General features: G+C 33.3%; 1 protein-coding gene across 3 annotated transcripts; it reads left to right on the top strand.

The window, feature by feature from the left end:
- Positions 1-9,952: 9,952 nt before the first annotated feature.
- Positions 9,953-18,359, top strand: LOC139846586 (AP-1 complex subunit gamma-2-like). 3 transcript variants are annotated; one of them, XM_071836065.1, is made up of 18 exons: positions 9,953-10,202; positions 10,994-11,296; positions 11,426-11,567; positions 12,686-12,859; positions 13,030-13,209; positions 13,473-13,627; positions 13,845-13,935; positions 14,692-14,855; positions 15,058-15,112; positions 15,316-15,438; positions 15,531-15,626; positions 15,718-15,845; positions 15,953-16,057; positions 16,478-16,737; positions 17,141-17,389; positions 17,481-17,653; positions 17,771-17,875; positions 17,960-18,359. In XM_071836065.1, exons 1-18 carry the CDS (start codon positions 10,171-10,173, stop codon positions 18,053-18,055), a joined length of 2,631 nt encoding a protein of 876 aa, XP_071692166.1. In that variant the 5' UTR covers positions 9,953-10,170; the 3' UTR covers positions 18,056-18,359. The 3 variants fall into 3 exon arrangements, with proteins under 3 accessions (XP_071692166.1, XP_071692165.1, XP_071692164.1); XM_071836064.1 differs by having other exon boundaries at positions 17,478-17,653; XM_071836063.1 differs by having other exon boundaries at positions 17,463-17,653.
- The last annotated feature ends 3,570 nt before the right edge of the window (positions 18,360-21,929 follow it).

Here is a 21,929-nt window from a genome sequence, read left to right as displayed (position 1 = left end):
TCAACTACCGGTTCTTTTTCCTTATCCTGATCAGGTTGTGGTTCTTGTGTAGTAGGAATAGTTTCATCAGAAGTTACAGGTATTTCAGGTGGTTTAAGTGTTGTACCACTTCTTGTGGTAATAGCTTTAGCTGTTTCATTCCGGGGGTTAGCATTTGTATCACTAGGTAAACTTCCCGGTTTTCTTTCACCTATTAACCTTGCTAGGTTACTTACTTCTTGTTCCAGATTTTGAATAGAAGCTTGTTGATTTCTAAATGCTTGAGCATTTTGTTCATTGGTTTGTTTTTGAGATGTGAAAAACTGCGTTTGAGTTTCAACTAGCTTCGTCATCATATCTTCTAAATTCGGCTTTTTATCATCAGTTTGTTGTGGTGGTTTGTTTTGAAAATTCGGTCTTTGCTGATTGTAAGTATTATTGGATAATTGTGGATTGCTAGGACCTTGTTGGTTGTTGTATGGAATATTTCGGTTATAATTCTGGTTTTGATTGTAAATCGGTCTTGGCGGTTGATAATTATTCTGATAATTATTTCCAGGCCTTTGGTTTATGTATGAAATATTCTCTCTTTGTTCCATTGTTAATTCAATACTGAGACAATCTTTTGTCAAATGTGGTCCTCCACACTGCTCACAACTAATTCGTATAGCATGAATATCTTTAGTCATCTTTTCCATTCGTCTCTCGAAAGCATCTATCTTTGCGGAAATGGAATCTAAGTCATGGCTAGAATCGGCTCTAGCTGCTTTAGATGATCTAATGATGTCTTTTTCTTGGTGCCACTCATGTGAGTGGGAAGCAGTGTTATCAATAATTTTGTAAGCATCAGTTTCGGTTTTCTTCATAATAGAACCACCAGCTGCTATATCTATGTCTTTTCTTGTAGTGATGTCGCATCCTTGGTAGAATATTTGTACTATTTGACAGGTGTCTAAACCATGTTGCGGACATCCTCTTAACAACTTTCCATATCTTGTCCACGCCTCATATAGAGTTTCATTTGGCTTCTGTGTGAACGTAACAATTTCTGCTTGAAGTCTTACGGCTTTAGATGCAGGAAAGAATTGTTTAAGAAATTTGTCAATTAAAACGTCCCATGTATCAATCGCCCCTTCAGGTAACGATTCCAACCAATCTTTGGCTTCTCCCTTTAAAGTCCAGGGAAATAACATGAGATATATCTGTTCATCCTCCACTTCTCGGATTTTAAATAGTGTGCAGATCCTATTAAAGGTACGTAGATGTTCATTTGGATCTTCCTTCGGCGCACCACTAAATTGGCATTGATTAGTCACCATGTGTAGAATTTGTCCTTTGATTTCATAATCTGGCGCATTAATGTCTGGATGAGTAATTGCGTGACCTTGGCCAGTGCGTTTAGCTCTCATTCGGTCTTCCATACTTAAAGGTTCCAGATTCTCCATAATTGAATTTGTTGACTCGGTATCACTAGATGATTCTGATTTAATAGTTCGTTCCTCAACAATCTCTGTTTGAATGATTGGTGGTTCCGGAGGAAAGTTTAATGGTTCAGGATCTATGAACCGTTCCTGAATATTTTCTGGATTCTCAATTGTGAGGTCGGGTTCAAAAAATGGATTATCGGAAATTTGAACTGAAGTACTTGGTCGACTGGATGACGATTCTAAAGAAAAATCAACGGCGGTTATATTTGTTAAACGATGTCTTGATCGAGTTACAGGTGGTGAACGTACAAAAGGTGATGAACGTCTTGCTCGGTGCATTCACTGAATATCCTATTAGTTTTTAAAAGGAAAGAAAAATTATAATAAGTTATCCAACCAATAGACTTTTCTGATTTTGCCCACGTTTCGAATAGCCAAAAGATGCAGCAGAGGGGCAGGATTCGTTTGGTCTCAATATAATTGAGGACTGTTTGGCTCCAATAACCCGGTCCACGTACAAATCCAACTATTACTACGAACCAGAAAATTTTGATGTCTATCAATTTAACCACTTAAAATAAATTTTCGTAATTTTAAGAAATTTAGATAAGAAGTAGAAAAAATTCTAAGTCCTAAAAACTAGAATAGCGAGAAATAAGAGAGAAAAAGAGTTCGTCGCAAAAGGTCGAAAAAGAAAAATGGTTGAAAAATAAAAGGTGACGGAAAAATAAAAGAAACTTATCAAAACTTAAAAATACTTAACTAATTTAACCTTATTACTACAACTAACTTAAAATTATAATCGCAAATTGAAATTACTAATTGAAATGATAATTGATACATAGTAAATGGTTTAAAAATATTAAAGCTTACAGGAAAAACTAAATTCCAAATGGAAATAACTTAAAAAGAAACTAAAACTTAAAAAGGCGTCGCAAAATTCTAAAGCACCTAAATCTTAGTCTAAAGAAAAAGTACTTAAGGAATTCTACGGCAAAGCCTAAAAATCTAGGAGTAAAAATAACTATAGCAAAAACTAAGTTTAAAATTAATTATGAGCTAAAAATACAAAAGTTACGCTACAACGATTAAAAAGGTACAAAATATAAAAATATACAAAAAATTGTAAAAAGTACAATTTTTATAAAAATATTATTTTATATTATTTATTTTACTAAACTATTAATTTTACAATTTAATAAAAACTTAATTAATACTAAATACATAAATATAAAGTAAAAAGTAAAAATAAAACTAAAATTAATAATAATAATAATAATATTTAGGTTTTAATAATAATAATAATTAAAAATAACCCGTGATTAGGGTTTTGTCCGTGTGTCAGAAGACCTCCGCGAGTCGCGGCAAATAAAGAGGAAAACCCCGCAAGTCGCGGGGTTCAGGAATTCAGTTGACAGCTTTGTCTTTTTACGCGTTTTTCTTTTTATTTTTTTTTTTGTTTTTTTTAATTAAATAAAAGATATTAAAATTAAAACTTATATTTTTATAAACTAAAATAAAAATAAAGAAACTTATAAAACTTAAATATTTAACAAAATCTTAAAAATGCTTATATTTTTGTTTTTTATATTTTTGAATAATTAAAACGTATTTCTACAAAAGCAAATTTTTAATAAAAGTAACTAAAAATCTTGTTTTTTTTTTTTTTTATATATTAGCGTTGCGCTTCCGGCTTTTAAGATGTTCCCCGGCAGCGGCGCCAAAAATACTTGATGAAGTGCGAGGTGTATATAAAATAGCTTATATTTTACTAAGAAATACTATTAAATACGATACAATTTTACACAAGATATTTATTTATTTATAGAATGGATATACTTAAACCTTGCTACAACACTTATAGGCAGTGTACCTAATCGTACAGTAGTGTAGTTTTTAGTAAGTCCGGTTCGTTCCACAGGGAAATCTTTAAACAAAGCTCAACGCTATATTAGTTTATTTTTATAAAAATACAAATATATATATAAGTAATATTATTATTATAAAGGGGGGTTTTTACCGTTTAATGACCGGTTTGTCGATTCTAAAACTTTAGTTGCAGTTAAAACCTAATGTAAAATATAAAATAAATACAAGACTTTAAATTAAAGCGTAAAGTAAATAACGATAATGAAATTGCGAATAATAAAAGTGCGATAAAATTAAATTGCGATAATTAAAAGTACGATAATTAAAAATGCGATTAAATAAAATAACAATAAATAAAAGTGCGATAATTAGAAGTGCAATTAAATATAAAATAAAGGAAATTAAATATGAAATAAAAGAATTATGCTTATTTAAACTTCCGTAATCATGATGTTTGACGTGTTGATTTTAGTTTTATTCCCATGGGTTAATTGTCCTTTGTCCTGGATTATTCAATATGTCCGTCTGGTTTTTGTCCATAACAGTCCATCAGTCATAAATATAAATTGCAAGTGTCCTTGTCAAATTATTATTATACCCGAAGATAAATATTCCAACTAATTGGGGATTCGAATTGTAACAAGGTTTTAATACTTTGTTTAATGAATACACCAGGTTATCGACTGCGTGTAAACCAAGGTTTTACTACTTTGTTAACAATTACACCAATTACCCTTGAATGTAATTTCACCCCTGTTTTAATTATTCTAGTGGCTATTAATCCATTCCCGTGTCCGGTTAAATGAACGATTACTCGTACATATAAATACCCCGCCCATCGTGTCCGATCGAGTGTATATGGTAATTTATAGGGACGCCCAATTGTAAATCTTTATATTAACATTAACAAACTTTCATTTAGTTAAACAAATATAAAGCCCATTAATAGCCCATAGTCTAATTTCCACAAGTGTCGTTCTTTTGTCCAAACCCCAATTATGGTACAAAGCCCAATTACCCAATTTTAGTAATTAGTCCAACATCACGATTACTTCGTTTTAAATAAGCATAATAATAACTTAGCTACGAGACATTAATATAAAAAGGTTGAACATAACTTACAATGATTAAAAATAGCGTAGCGTTACACGGACAGAATTTCGACTTACACCCTTACAACATTCGCTAACATACCCTTATTATTAGAATTATAATTAAAATTAAAATTATAAATATAAATATATATTACTTCGTATGAATGAGAAGAAAAAATGATGATGATTTTGATCAGAATTCGGGTTGATTTATAGCCAGACTTGATTTTTGGGGCTCCGCGACTCGCGGCCAAATACCCTTAAAACTCCGCGAGTCGCGGAGAGGTATTTACAGTTTACACCCTTGGAGTTTCCTGCTGCCGACGGTTTTAAATATATATATATAATATATATATAATTAATATAATTAATTATATATTATATTATATTTATATATATAGTTAACTTGTAATTTTTAGTCCGTTGCGTCGAGCGTTAAGAATTGACTCTGGTCCCGGTTCCGGATTTTCGAACGTCCTCGCGTACAATTTAATATCTTGTACTTTGCGTTTTGAATCTTGTACTCTTGTGATTTTGAGACGTTTCTTATCAATAATTGGAACCTTTTTGATTGTCTTTTGTTCTTTTGAGCTTTTTGGTCGTTTGCGTCTTCAATTCGTCGAATCTGTCTTTTGTCTTCACCTTTTATTATTTAAACGAATATCACTTGTAAATAGAACAATTGCAACTAAAAGCTTGTCTTTCTTGAGGAATAATGCTATGAAATATATGTTCGTTTTTAGCATTATCAGTCTATTTTGTAAATCATTTATAAAACCTGCATGTATTCTCATCCCAAAAATATTAGATTTTAAAAGTGGGACTATAACTCACTTTCACAGATTTTTACTTCGTCGGGAAGTAAGACTTGGACACTGGTTGATTCACGAACCTATAACAATATATACATATATATCAAAGTATGTTCAAAATATATTTACAACACTTTTAATATATTTTGATGTTTTAAGTTTATTAAGTCAGCTGTCCTCGTTAGTAACCTACAACTAGTTGTCCACAGTTAGATGTACAGAAATAAATCGATAAATATTATCTTGAATCAATCCACGACCCAGTGTATACGTATCTCAGTATTGATCACAACTCAAACTATATATATTTTGGAATCAACCTCAACCCTGTATAGCTAACTCCAACATTCACATATAGAGTGTCTATGGTTGTTCCGAAATATATATAGATGTGTCGACATGATAGGTCGAAATATTGTATACGTGTCTATGGTATCTCAAGATTACATAATATACAATACAAGTTGATTAAGTTATGGTTGGAATAGATTTGTTACCAATTTTCACGTAGCTAAAATGAGAAAAATTATCCAATCTTGTTTTACCCATAACTTCTTCATTTTAAATTCGTTTTGAGTGAATCAAATTGCTATGGTTTCATATTGAACTCTATTTTATGAATCTAAACAGAAAAAGTATAGGTTTATAGTCGGAAAAATAAGTTACAAGTCATTTTTGTAAAGGTAGTCATTTCAGTCGAAAGAACGACGTCTATATGACCATTTTAGAAAACATACTTCCACTTTGAGTTTAACCATAATTTTTGGATATAGTTTCATGTTCATAATAACAATCATTTTCTCAGAATAACAACTTTTAAATCAAAGTTTATCATAGTTTTTAATTAACTAACCCAAAACAGCCCGCGGTGTTACTACGACGGCGTAAATCCGGTTTTACGGTGTTTTTCGTGTTTCCAGGTTTTAAATCATTAAGTTAGCATATCATATAGATATAGAACATGTGTTTAGTTGATTTTAAAAGTCAAGTTAGAAGGATTAACTTTTGTTTGCGAACAAGTTTAGAATTAACTAAACTATGTTGTAGTGATTACAAGTTTAAACCTTCGAATAAGATAGCTTTATATGTATGAATCGAATGATGTTATGAACATCATTACTACCTTAAGTTCCTTGGATAAACCTACTGGAAAAGAGAAAAATGGATCTAGCTTCAATGGATCCTTGGATGGCTCGAAGTTCTTGAAGCAGAATCATGACACGAAAACAAGTTCAAGTAAGATCATCACTTGAAATAAGATTGTTATAGTTATAGAAATTGAACCAAAGTTTGAATATGATTATTACCTTGTATTAGAATGATAACCTACTGTAAGAAACAAAGATTTCTTGAGGTTGGATGATCACCTTACAAGATTGGAAGTGAGCTAGCAAACTTGAAAGTATTCTTGATTTTATGTAACTAGAACTTGTAGAATATATGAAGAACACTTAAAACTTGAAGATAGAACTTGAGAGAGATCAATTAGATGAAGAAAATTGAAGAATGAAAGTGTTTGTAGGTGTTTTTGGTCGTTGGTGTATGGATTAGATATAAAGGATATGTAATTTTGTTTTCATGTAAATAAGTCATGAATGATTACTCATATTTTTGTAATTTTATGAGATATTTCTTGCTAGTTGCCAAATGATGGTTCCCACATGTGTTAGGTGACTCACATGGGCTGCTAAGAGCTGATCATTGGAGTGTATATACCAATAGTACATACATCTAAAAGCTGTGTATTGTACGAGTACGAATACGGGTGCATACGAGTAGAATTGTTGATGAAACTGAACGAGGATGTAATTGTAAGCATTTTTGTTAAGTAGAAGTATTTTGATAAGTGTATTGAAGTCTTCCAAAAGTGTATAAATACATATTAAAACACTACATGTATATACATTTTAACTGATTCGTTAAGTCATCGTTAGTCGTTACATGTAAGTGTTGTTTTGAAACCTTTAGGTTAACGATCTTGTTAAATGTTGTTAACCCAATGTTTATAATATCAAATGAGATTTTAAATTATTATATTATCATGATATTATCATGTATGAATATCTCTTAATATGATATATATACATTAAACGTCTTTACAACGATAATCGTTACATATATGTCTCGTTTAAAAATCATTAAGTTAGTAGTCTTGTTTTTACATATGTAGTTCATTGTTAATATACTTAATGATATGTTTACTTATCATAGTATCATGTTAACTATATATATATCCATATATATGTCATCATATAGTTTTTACAAGTTTTAACGTTCGTGAATCACCGGTCAACTTGGGTGGTCAATTGTCTATATGAAACATATTTCAATTAATCAAGTCTTAACAAGTTTGATTGCTTAACATGTTGGAAACATTTAATCATGTAAATATCAATCTCAATTAATATATATAAACATGGAAAAGTTCGGGTCACTACATACAGTACCTAGCGATGACTAGACCTGATGTGGCATTTGTTGTCAACAAGCTTTCACAATACATGCATCATCCATCGGATTTGCATTGGCAGGCACTAAAGAGACTCCTCAGGTATCTCAAAGGCACAATTAATTATGGGTTATTTCTCAAACGCGGACAATCCAAAACTCTGAGTGCATTCAGCGACTCTGATTGGGGAGGAGCAAAAGACAATGGTCGCTCGACAACTGGCTATCTTATTTATCTTGGAGGTAATCTCATCTCTTGGAAATCGGCTCGTCAAAAATCCGTTTCAAGATCCACAACGGAAGCCGAGTATAAAGCAGTGGCAAATGCAACCTCTGAATTGATTTGGATGCGTAATTTATTGTCCGAGCTGGGTGTCGTCTCTTCTTCACCACATATTCTTCACTGTGGCAACATTGGAGCTACTTATCTATGTGCCAATCCAGTGTTCCACACCAAAATGAAGCACATTGCATTGGATTATCACTTTGTAAGCGAGAAGATACATGATGGTACTTTGAAAGTTCAGCACATAAGCTCAAAAGATCAACTCGCGGACACGCTCACTAAGCCATTACCCAGACTACCGTTTCTTTCTTTTCGGTCCAAGATTGGAGTTACAAACGGTACCTCCATCTTGCGGGGGCATATTAGATCACCACCTAGTGTCACATGATACAGTCAACACATTGCAACTAACTTCTCTCATATGTGGTCAACACAAGCTAGCATGTGATCCTATATTCTAGTAAAGTTCATTACTCTCTGTTGTATGTAAACAATATATATATATATATATATATATATATATATATATATATATATATATATATATATATATATCCATGTAAGACTTCAATTAATGATATACAATTTCATACTACTTGCAATACTTTATAAGTGGCAGTATAACCTGAATTTGTATTTTTTTATGTTTGTCTGATAACGTGGGATCAAAGCGCGTCTAATTTTTTTGCTTTCTCTATTCTCAGGTTTTTCTAAAAAAGTGAACAATGGATTTTTTTTTTTACCTAAAGGGGAATAAAAGAAAATGATTGATAGATTGAGAAGTTTTTTACTTTTGATATTTTTCATTTAAAAATGAACTAATTGCAAATACAAAAAATATTTGCATGATAACAAATTAATATAACCATAAGAAACTCATAATTTTACGTTATATTATTTATCATTTTTCATTAATAGCTATCTTCGCTGCATTAATTACTTGCTTCCATTTTCACACACACACACACACACACACACACATATATGTATATATATATATATATATATATATATATATATATATATATATATATATTTCATATTCACAAATGTGGCTCAGGTTCAAACATAACTTCGAGATGGTCATGGAAAGAGCCGAAAATAATGAGATAATCTCGTTCGACCGCATATATCCGAGTAAAAATAATCGCTTTCCTGAACAATTACAACTAGAAAAACTTACCGATCTAATTTCATGTTGTCAATCTATATGAAGGGACTTAATTATAGTTTGTGTTTTATGTGTGTGGCTAGATTTTTGTTGTCGTGGTATTTTATTGGCACGATTCTTGGTTTGGCTCGGTTGTAGTTAGGGTTAGTTCTGTTGGTAGGGTAGTTTTACTGTTCTCGAGTATGGTCCAGTCATTTGTATCCTTGTTTGTTGCCTTCATTTTTCGATGAAAAAACTTAGTTATATAGTTTCGTTATTTTATGAATATTGATAAATACTTTTATATTCTTTCACTATCGTTTGAAGTTAGAATAAATAAACTAAAGTATAAATAATATACTTAGCTTATATAAAAATTCATTTTCAGTATTTTTCTCCTATATTTCGCTTTTTCATTGTACAACAATAACAAAATCTAATCTTACAGAAGTGAGATATGAGGAGTTAAGATATATACAATCTTTCCTCTATCATAGAATAAAGAGAAATCATTTCTTTATCCGGAGTGAAACACCCAAGACTAGAGAAATTCCTCCATCTCAATGTTCTATGGATAGAGAGATTGCTTCCGAATAAACCTCCGACAAATAATTAGGTTTAATAAAATGTGAGACGCCATGAAATTGGTTGAATCAAATTTCGATAGGTTTTAAACGTATCTGAAATTCAATTTAGGCTCTAAACGACAGTTAAGTCGCTAATAAATTAACGTTTCGTAGATTAACAAAGACATATTTTTTTTTCTATTGTGTTTTCATTTTTTTTACGGAGTATCTTTTTATGTTTTAAAAAATAAAACTAAAATGCAGTGTAAATAAAAGAGAATAAAAACAATTATGTCTACCTAAGCCTTAGTGGAAGAGAAAAATAGAGATTTGTATCATCATCATCATTGTTGTTCATCACAGATCTCAAATTCATTCTCAGATCCTAGTAATTGATCTTCACCAGATCTCGATTCCATATCACACATAAATATACGCTTCACGCACTTGTATATATACATATACAATTGCGGTAACCTGTTTGTATACTTCAATTTATTTCTTACTAATCACTGCGGATCTGATCTAGCTTCTCAATCATGAATCCTTTTTCTTCTGGAACGCGTCTAACGTAAGTTGATTCTTCACAACTGATCCTGTATTTTTGTTCAATTAATTTATTTATTTTTGATCAAATTTTGAACTAGTTGCTGTTCATTTTGACCTAGTTTGCGCTAATTTGGTAATGAAGATCGAGGTTTATTAGTTTTTTCAGGAAATGTAGTTGCAATATGTAATTTGTGTTTCGTGTGCATAGCGAGGTTAATTTTTAGAGTAACTTGCTAGACGTTTCACAATGTATTATAGTTTAGTTGGGAGGTAGAGCATGATAGCTATGATGATAAATGGCTTTGTTTTCATAATTTATTTGTATATTTTCTGCACAAATAGCAACTACTCGTATAATATTAATAAGGATCAACCACGACAATTAGGACATTCATGATGAATTATTACCCCTTTATGATGTATGATTATTAATCATGTTGAATGAACTGGATATGTTATAATTTATTTATGGAGATTGAAGACTAGGAGAGAGGGAGTAAGGAAGCATAAATGTCTGTTTTGCATAATTGTTAGTCATCTTCTATCACACACATTTTACTTCTTGGCGCTTCACAACTCTGAAAATCTTTTAGGTTCTTTGAGATAGGTGTAGGTTTGGGATAAAATTGGTACTGTATAACACGGCCTTTTATTCATAACATTGCCCGCATTGCCAGGTTTTTTTTCTAACTTGCTGTGAACCAAAAGCTCCCTTTCATTTATGCTCCTGTATAAAATTGTGCACAACTTGTATGTAACATGATCATGATGTTATTTAGTTGGGTCTGAATGAGTATTTTTCTTCCACTGCAGGGACATGATACGGGCAATACGTGCTTGTAAAACAGCTGCAGAAGAGCGTGCTGTTGTTAGAAAAGAAAGTGCTTCTATTCGTGCAGCAGTTAATGATAATGATAACGATTATAGACATCGTAACTTGGCAAAGCTCATGTTCATACACATGCTAGGATATCCCACACATTTTGGCCAAATGGAATGCCTCAAGTTAATAGCAGCTCCCGGGTTCCCTGAAAAAAGAATTGGATATCTTGGACTTATGCTGCTTCTTGATGAAAGACAAGAAGTTTTAATGCTCGTCACGAATTCACTGAAACAGTACGCTCTTACATTTCTTTCTTTTTTTATATATATGTTGTGTTGTAGTAAGGTTTTTTGGTGTCTTTAGTGATTAGTAGTGTGCATATGCATAAAGAATATTTACTAAGATTATGTTGTTTATATCAGAGATCTTAACCATACCAACCAATATATTGTGGGACTAGCTCTTTGTGCTTTGGGAAATATATCTTCTGCTGAAATGGCTCGTGATCTTGCACCTGAAGTCGAAAGGTTGTTGCAATTTCGAGATCCAAATATCAGGAAAAAAGTAAGTTCTTAAAAGCCAGCATTTAGGGTCATGACCTGTCACTAAGGAATCATTAAAGAAATCTGTGTTTTGAAGGTTCTACTTAATTTTGCACGTACTATCGTGCTATTGATATTGGTAAATATCAATATAGTTAACTCTAGGTTATATTTTATATCACATCAACTAACAACTCTGCTGTAAAACAAGTAAACTCATATATCCCAATTAACCTTTCCATATGTTTGAACATATAGAAATGTTATTGCCTTCTTGAAATGTATATATTTCGGTAGTAGTGAGGACAACTTTGACTTACCTATTGACTTATTAAAATTGTAAGAGAGTAAACGATTACGATCAATCAAAAGTTAAGGACTTATTACATCGCTTGATTACTATCCATGCTTATGACTAGTAACTGACATATGTAATGAACTGGAACGGTTGTTAATAGACAACATATGACATGCTCATGTTCAAGTCATCTGCCCAACATACTGATTCATCTAAACTCATAACTCAACGATAGACTTGTGAGCTCTAGTATAGAAAAGTACGAAACACATGCATTAAAGCTTCAATAACGACTTACAAAACACATGCATTAACAATACATATGCATAAACTAAGTTATAATCAAATTATTAAAAAAATTTAAAGCAAAATAGAAGTTGATCTTACTACCATTTTTTTGATGAAGATGAATTTTTAATGATGATGAATGTATTAGTTTGTAATTTGTGATTGTTGCTAATGATTATGAATGATAGAGTTTTAGGATGATAAAAATTATAAACTAAGGATGAAAGGTAGGGTTTTGTTAATGAGGTAGTTTGTTACGGCATGTTCTTTTTTTTTGTTCTAATTTAATAAATTTTATTGGCAAAAATGTCTTATATTATTGTGTTAGGCACATTCAATATGAAACTCTTGAACTTTTGGTAAAATACCGGTGCTGTACCGCTAAATACCGAATCCCGTTTTCTCCTATAATGAAAACCAAATCCTAACCGTTCGGATGGTATCGTTTTAGTATGGTACCAATTCGGGTTTGGTTTTTTGGTGTGTATTCTTGTCCTTATCTCACAATTCCATCTTCATAGCATTGTAGTAACAAAAACTATTACAATATGCAGGCTGCATTATGCTCAATAAGGATAGTAAAGAAGGTCCCCGACCTTGCAGAAAATTTTGTGAACCCTGTTGCTTCCTTACTAAAAGAAAAACATCATGGAGTTCTTTTAACTGCAGTACAGCTCTGTACAGAGCTTTGTAATCTTAATGAAGAGGCTCTTGAATATTTTAGGAAGGTAATTAACTTATCTTGCTCAATTATTTGATCTTTTTTCCCCTTTCTCTAGCTTCACGTGTGCTAAGCATTGTTTCAGGTATTCTAGTTTTGTTAAATTACATAGTGCTTTATGTTTGTTAGGTTTTGAAATGAGGGTTTTTTTTTTTCTTTTTCTTTTCTTTTTCTTAGAAATGCACGGAAGGGTTGGTAAAAATTCTGAAGGATGTTGTAAACAGCCCATATGCTCCCGAATACGACGTTTCGGGAATCGCAGACCCGTTTTTACATATAAGGTTACTCCGTTGTCTGCGTGTCTTGGGCCATGGAGACGCTGATGCAAGCGATGCTATGAATGACATTCTTGCTCAGGTCAGCTTTTATCCTTAATTTTCAAATTTAACATGATATCTAATTTGAACATGCGTAATGTATGACTAATTAAATGTAATTCACATAGTATCTGACACGGTTATGTTACTAGAAGCTCTCTAATGATCTTTTTTAGTTCAGTAGGCATCAGAATTTTTTACAGTTTCTATGTTTTGACACCTATAATAATGGAAGACTATCATATGATAATGTTTATTGATGATCTTGTATTAAAGTCTGCTTATACTGAATTCCCTGTTTAGGTGGCAACAAAAACCGAGTCAAACAAGAATGCAGGGAATGCAATACTTTATGAATGTGTAGAAACCATTATGAGCATTGAAGATAGTAGTGGCTTGCGTGCTCTTGCAATTAATATTTTGGGGCGGTTCTTGTCTAACCGTGACAACAATATTAGGTTGGTGTTCGCTTGTTTATGGTCTAAAAATCAGTTTTCTGTCAAAACGTTGTTTGCATGACCTATGTTGAACTGCAATGTTTATGAAGAAGATCTTATTGAATTACAAAGAGTTAAAAAGTTATTTTAACTCATCCAGTGGGTTTCAGTAATGTATTGGTTGTACCTTCTACACAAACATGACGATACATAAATTCTTTTGTTTATCACATGGCAGATATGTTGCATTGAACATGCTGATGAGAGCAGTTTCAATAGATGATCAAGCAGTGCAGAGACATCGTGTGACAATCTTAGAATGTGTAAAGGTATATTTGTCACTTACAGATAAGTTGATAATGTTCTAAAGCTTTACAAATGAATATAAGGGAGACATGGTTGTAAAAGTCATGCTTAATCTTCGATTAATCCGTTTTATAAGTAGGCGATAAGCTTTTTTAAAATTCTATTAATTAATCGGTCAATGCTTGTCAACAAGTTAAATTCGGAACTAGTCGGTCAAAATCGGATTTAGTCGGTCAAAATCTATCAAAATTGTTCAAAGTCAAAGTTGGTCAACATTTTAAAATGATTTAAAATTAGGATTTTGGAGAATTTGAACAATTTAACCTTTATGTTTATTTTTGTAGAAACTTATGTTAAAATTTACCTTTATATTTAAGGTTTCTTCTATATTTATACATATAAACTTAAAAATTTGATATATAAATGAACAAAAAGTCCAATCCGATTAATTCCCGTTTTGGCTGATTAATTCCACAAGCTCCCGGCTTTTTAATCCCCAATCAGCGATTCTTACAACTTTATAGGGAGAGTCTCTTCCATTTGTTGATTTGATATAATGCCTCAAAGTTTAGATGAAGTTGGCTACCTGTTTTCTTATTGTTGTTTTCTTTCTTAATCGTTGATATTCTTTCCTCGATTTTCAACCAAAGAAATATATTATCCGGTTGTAACTTTTTGTACTTACCAAATGTGCTTTTCCGGGGATTGGGTTGGTAATTTTTGCAAGATCGGGTCTAATACTACACGCAAATTTCATATGTTGTTCCTTTATTATTCAGGATTCAGATGCTTCAATTCGTAAAAGAGCTCTTGAACTTGTATACCTTCTGGTGAATGAGAACAATGTGAAAACTTTAACCACAGAGTTAATTGATTATCTGCAAGTAAGTGATCAGGACTTTAAGGGAGATCTTACTGCAAAAATATGCTCCATTGTCGAAAAGTAAGTTGATCGTTCTTTTCAGAATTCTAAAGTTAATTATGTTACATGTAAGTGCAAACTTGTATCATGGGTTCAACATCCCTATTTCACTACTTCCATCATTTCTATTTGATAATTTAGTCTTGCATGTGACTAACCATATGATAAACCTATGTCACATGCAAGTCACATGACTAAAATTTCTTCTTTGGTGTTCTACTAGGCTTTCCCCGGACAAAATTTGGTACATTGATCAGATGCTCAAAGTTCTTTCTGAGGTATGCTTATTGATAGTAGGTTTGCTTGTAACATCCTAAGTCCAAAGTACTACGCTAGTATGATAACCTCAAATTCAAGTATAAAAACGATCATGAAGCTTGAAATTTAGTAGTAGCCTACTAATTACAGATTACTAAACACTAATAAGGGACTCTTAATTTAATTTTAGTGCTCTACTAATCTCATGTTATATTGTTAGTAGGCTGGAAATCATGTAAAGGATGAAGTATGGCATGCACTTATTGTTGTGATAACCAATGCTCCTGACCTTCATGGATATACAGTGCGCTCACTCTACAGGGAAATTCAAACATCAGTTGACCAGGTACAATAGTCAACTTGGCTCAATCTGATGTTTTACTGGTATTTTATTAAATTAAGGTATTCATGTATATTTTCTAATGCTTGTATAAACAGGAAACACTTGTTCGAGTGGCTGTATGGTGTGTTGGAGAATATGGTGACATGTTGGTAAACAATATTGGAATGCTTGATATAGAGGAACCCATAACTGTGAGTTTAGTTCTTTTGTATTAAATGCCTTTTTATGACATAATATAATCATAGTATAGTTTAGCATCTTGTTCTTTTTTTTATAATACAGGTAACCGAAAATGATGCTGTGGATGTTGTTGAAATTGCAATCAAGCGCCATACATCAGATCTTACTACCAGGGCTATGTGTCTAATTGCTTTGTTGAAGCTCTCTTCTCGTTTTCCTTCATGTTCTCAGTAAGTTATTTAGAAAATGTTAAAAAAACAGACTGTAGCTCTCTTTTTTATGCAATTTTACAAGATAAATGTATGAAATTGCTGAGTTGTTAGTTGTTAATTTACAGGAGGATAAAGGACATTGTTACTCAAACTAAAGGAAGCCTTCTGCTTGAACTGCAACAAAGATCCATAGAATTTGATTCTATAATTGAAAAGCATCAGAATATAAGGTAGTGATCAGTCTTAAATTAATAATAATGGTAGCATGTGCTCTTATGCATGCTATGAACTTGTAATTTTTAAATTTCCTTTAACGGTGTGTTTGATTGCCTCTTAATTGAATGGTGCAAAGCATTCAGTTCATTTGTGTGGTGACATCATAATGACAAATGATGTTGAACTGTTCAACCATTCAGAACTGAAATACTCTCTTAACTGTTCAACACCTCCATTTCCTTTGATATCCTCCTTAAATTATATCAACACTTATCGAACAATTACTTTTTATTTATTTATTCATTTAAAAGCTTAATACACAGGTATTATCTTTATCTGTCAAAACAAAGTTCAATTAGAACCTTTGAATTAGTCAGATTATGAATCAATAAGAACCTTTAGAACCCTCTAAGTTGTTTATTGAACATGTGAAGGTCTGCTCTAGTTGAACGTATGCCAGTTCTTGATGAAGCTACTTACAGTGTAAAAAGGGCTGGCTCTATTTCAGCAGCCGCTTCAACTTCACACGGACCGACACTAAATCTTCCCAATGGAGTTGCTAAAACCACTGCCGCCCCTTTATTAGACTTGCTTGATTTAGGACCAGATGAACCAGCACCACCTACCTCTTCGGCTCCCAACTTTCTTCAAGATCTTCTCGATGTTGGTGCATCACCCTCTCCATCACAATCAGGTTAGATTCAATCACCTACCATATTGTGAATCTCGGTCAAACTTGGTCAAGCTCAGTCAAACTCTGGATTACTCACAAAATAGGTCAAAACTCGGGATTACTCAGAAAATGAGTCAAACATGGTCAAAGTTCGGTCAAAATGATTAAAGTCAAACTCGGTCAAAACTCGGTCAAAGTCAAACTTGGTCAAACTCAGTCAAACTATGGATTACTCGCGAAATAGGTCAAAACTCGGGATTACTCAGAAAATGAGTCAAACTTGGTCAAAATTCGGTCAAAATGGTTAAAGTCAAACTTGGTCAAAACGCGGACAAAATGGTCAAAGTCAAACTGAGTCAAAATCGGTTTGGGCACTGTCATGTGTGGAAATAACATATGGTTGTTTTTACCTGTATTTGGTTAGGTACAACCCAGGCTCAAAAGAGTGGCACAGATGTTCTGTTGGATCTACTGTCAATCGGGTCACCACCCCAAAACGGTTCATCTGCTTTCACTGACATTTTACCATTAAGTCAAGATAATAAGACTTCAGTTAGTCCATTAGATAGTCTTTCATCATCTATAGGACCATCTGTTCAACCTTCTTCATCAGCGTTAAACTCCCCAATTATGGATTTGTTGGACGGATTTACATCTAGCACTCCAGCGCCTAGTAAGTATACGTTAACTACTTACTTAATATGGGTGTAATTAACTGATTTTTCCTCAAGTTTTATGTAACAAAGACCTTTTGTTAACAGAAGACAACAGTCCTACATACCCGCCAATAGTTGCCTTTGAAAGTAGCTCTCTGAAGTTAACGCTTAACTTTTCCAAGAAACCGGCGAGTCCGAACACAACAGAAGTTGAAGCAAATTTTATTAATAAATCTTCTGATGTCTATACAGATTTCATTTTCCAGGCCGCAGTACCAAAGGTAAACAACCAATCTCGTTTTTAGTCATATTTTGAGCACTAGATTCATAAACAATAACTTGCATCCATCTCTACTTGAAATATGACATCTAAAATGCTCTGCTTTGACAATCCACAGTTTCTGCAATTGCATTTAGAACCAGCTAGTAGTAATACTCTTCCTGGAAATGGTAGCGGGTCAATAACTCAAAAGTTACGAGTTACTAACAGTCAACACGGAAAGGTAACGCATATATATTTTTATCATTTCTTCGTTATATCATTTTGATTGTTCAACATGTAAATGATAAAATATTGTTCACACCAGAAATCAATCGTTATGCGTATAAGAATAAGTTACAAGTTGAACAACAAAGATATGTTGGAGGAAGGACAAATCAGTAACTTCCCTCGTGACCTCTGAGACTGAACTGCCATTGGATATTTTACCATTGAGAATGGTGGGTGGGTGGGGTCTTGCAATCCGCTTGTTTAGTTGAAGAAATGGAGCTTGGATTTGTACATTACAAAGAAAACAAATGTTCCTGTTATCAAATTTTGTCATCATAGGCACAAATAGGACGAGCTATGAGTTGTTTAAAACTGTTTTTGGTTAAAATCTTTGATTGTCAGTTTGGAAGCCTTCTTGTTGAAAACAAATTTAATCCGTGTAAATTAGTGTTTTTATTTTCTTTTTCCCATGAAACTTTCAAGTATTTCACTCTTTGTGTAGCTTGCTTGTAATGTTTATTTGCACTTTACTCAAAATCTTTGTTTTTTTCCCCTTCATTTCATGTTTCATGTGTCGTTGTTTAAAAGAATCGGGTATATATGATTCAAGTATGGTCAGACATCTTAAAATAATTCCCACCCTGGTTAACAGTTTTTTTCCTGAACACTTCTCAATTCCTATTATCATTCCATACTAAATATGCTGTGATCCACGACACCTGTTTTCAAACATCCTTAACCATTTTGTTACTATAACCTGGGTCATGACTCATGACCGATTAAAGATTTCCGCTTTACCTAGTAATCTACTCAAACCTAATTTCCACCAACTAAACACCTCCCATGTTGCCATGGCTTCTCGGCATAGTACTAAACAATGATATATGAATTCTACACATTGTTCACACACCTAGGACATAATAAGGAGTGCAATTCAATACCTTTCTTGTCAATTTCAAGTCTAACTATCAGCCTCTTTTATCTTACTTGGCACCGAACTATTTCTCCTTCGTTCATGATTGCTTTGACTGACATTAAGCAAAATTCCATCAATTTTGAACCACAATTGCAAATACTTTGTACACTTGCCCATTCAGCCGCACCATGTTGTCTACTCTTTTCACCCGTAGCATATTTTACTATGACGAAGCTTTCCAAGACATGTTGATACTATCTAGTCACATGAAGGACATGTATACTATTGCAAATGATGCTAATCCTTTTGGGAGGCAAGATGTACATTTTTTTTTTATGTGTACCATTTCTTTATGTGAGGGAAAAAAAAAAGTAGAAAATAAAAGAACAGTAATTGTACAAAGCAATAAACAAATGATGCATCATCATATCCAATTATATGCCATACATAGAAAATAAAAAGATAAAAAGGACAAGAATGGTTACTCCATGTCCATTCACAAGGCTATGGAGGGAAAAGAACCAAATTCCAATAAGAACAAAAAAGCGTGGAATACATTTTGTCATCTTCAATAAAGCCATTATCAATATCAATAAAAACGGAAAATCATTCACCCCTAACCAACCAAATAAGAATAAAAAATAAAAAACTTTAAAAGATTCATAAACAATTGAATTGTTACACACTTACACCTCACCTAAGCTCATGTTTCATATTCAAACATTGTACAACTATCTTTTCCTGATGTACATACAAGTCACTTTAAGCAGTGGCCTAAACTAATAATGAAAACTGAAAATTACTACCATATAAACTTGCACAAAAACATATGATTCAATTATATGGAGCTGATGAATCTTGAAACTTATGTTGATCTTTCTTTGACCAAAGCCAAATCTTGGAAACAGAAAAGCTTTCACCTTTACTTCTATTACTTAATTTCTTACCATCACTACCATTATCAACTAAACTATTCTTATTATTGTTAGAGATAATACATCAAATATTGCAAAAAATGGGGTGTGTGAGAGAGAAAGTGAGGAGAGAGAAAGTGAGGAGAGAGAGGCGGGATTCATCAGGTGTGAGCAATGGTTTAGGAGATAGGTACAACGGTTTTACTCGAGACTACACAGCAAGGCTATTCGGAATCCAACTAACGTCGTTCATGTTCTTCAATTTCTCGGATCGCTGGAGTGTTGCAGATCTATGGAAGGTCTTTAAACCGTTTGGTGACCTTCGTGACATTTATGTGGCGAACAAGAGACTCAAAGGTGGACAAAGATTCGCATTTGTTAGATATGGAAATGTTTTGTATGCTGATAAATTGCTACGATCTTTGGAAGGTATTCGATTCAATGATAACCCCATTCGGATATTCAAGGCAAGAGATAGACAGAAAGAAGAAGAAGGGGTTGTTAGAATGAAAGAAGGTGAAGGGGTTGATAGAAGAAATGGTGATAATCATAACCAACATAGAAAGCAGTTCCAGTTTGCTAACAACTCGTATCGGGACGACAGAAGCTTCTACAATGTTGTTGGTAATGAAGATCTTCGCGAAAAACTTTCAAAAAACAAAGGCGATCTTCGTGAAAAGCTGTCAAAGAAGAAAGGTGACCTTAGGGCAAAACTCAATAATCATAAAGCTAAGCAAGAAGAGGTGCCTGTAGGTCTACCCAAATTCGAAGACAATAGGACAGTGTTCATCAAAGATTGCCATTACAATCATAATATATTGGGTAATTCCATTGTTGGGAAATTGAAGTGCTTGGATATGCTGGATCAACTACCCACACTTTGCAGAGCCGAAGGCTTGATAGACGTATCGATCAAATATATTGGAGGATTGCATTTTATTTTAGTCTGCTCATCTAATGAACAAGCCTCGAAATTGATTGAGAATAAGGATCATGCCATATGGAAGTGGTGTGATGAAGTAGACATCCTAACTAAAACCTTCTGGTCACAAAGCAATTTAATATGGGTTAGTGTTAAGGGCATTCCGGTCACATGTTGGAATGAAACTACCTTCAGATCTGCAACAAACTGGTGGGGCGAATCAATCGATATGGTGAACTGTAAATTAGAGCCGGGTAATCAAAATCTCTTAGAAGGACAAGTTCTATTGCTAACTAAAGAAAGGGCATACATAGATGGGTGGGTAAATCTGATAGCAGATAACATTTATGTTCATGCTCATGTCAAAGAAATTCCTGATAAAGTTGTCACTATGGAAGTTCTCAACAAATATAATGAAGAAAGTCAGAAGGAGAATGATGATTTTTCAGATGAAGACTTTGTGGAAGATACATTCGATCAGTCCGAAGACGAGAATGATGATGACGATTCTCTTATGGATGTTCAAGAAACCATTTTTCCGATGGATAACGTCGTCAATGGCAAACCAAATTGCTCCGGTGAGTCAAACAGAGAAGACGAAGAATCTGGCTGTTTCGGTATCCGTGAGCTGTTCAACGAAGGCAAGCATGATGATGTTGGGGGCACGGGTTCACCTATTCCCAAAAACCCTACTAACGATGATGTTGGGGGCACGGGTTCACCTATTCCCAAAAACCCTACTAACGAGGCATTTAATTCTAATAAAGATGACGTGGAGACGGTTTCAAACCACGACTCCCCAAATTCCTTTAAACAACCTGGTATATTTTATTCACCCAGTAACATAAATGGGCCAGCAACAAACAAGCCCAAACCCCTGGAAAGCCCACCTTTACATAATTGTTCTCAGAACCAAAGTGATGAAGTGTCTGGTGGGCCTGTAAGCCCAAAATGCGGTTCGCCTAAACAGGCCAAAGGTAGCAATGATCCGGTGAACCCAAATCAATGCAATAAAAACCGAAAACCACCGACAATCGGTTCCAAACCTAAGAAAAAAGAAACATCGAAGCAGGGTATTCGATACAAACGTTCAGACGGTGTAAAGAAAGACTGTTGCTGGGAAAAAATTAGAACTTGGAGTGCTTCGTCCAGATTCATGAACGCAAAGAATTCGGCCAGGAAAATCAAACCAAATTCGAGTCAATTACAATCCAAGTGTAACGCATGTGCTAGTCATCCTGACCCAATTGAGAACCATAGCAGTGATTCTTTCTGCTCAATCAACTCGAATGGTGTGAAGGAATACGGCACTCGA

This window comes from Rutidosis leptorrhynchoides, chromosome 5, assembly GCF_046630445.1.
Source record: "Rutidosis leptorrhynchoides isolate AG116_Rl617_1_P2 chromosome 5, CSIRO_AGI_Rlap_v1, whole genome shotgun sequence".
Lineage (NCBI taxonomy): Eukaryota > Viridiplantae > Streptophyta > Magnoliopsida > Asterales > Asteraceae > Rutidosis > Rutidosis leptorrhynchoides.
The sequence above is the reverse complement of the archived record's forward strand: the minus strand, read 5'-3'. Positions and strand labels throughout refer to the sequence as shown.

Bases quoted from the DNA above. Each gene is read 5' to 3' on its own strand.
- LOC139846586 (XM_071836063.1), top strand. From the start codon at position 10,171: ATGAATCCTTTTTCTTCTGGAACGCGTCTAAC. The intron at 15,846-15,952 runs GTAAGTTATTTA...GTTAATTTACAG, and splicing joins CGTTTTCCTTCATGTTCTCA to GAGGATAAAGGACATTGTTA. The intron at 16,058-16,477 runs GTAGTGATCAGT...GAACATGTGAAG, and splicing joins GAAAAGCATCAGAATATAAG to GTCTGCTCTAGTTGAACGTA.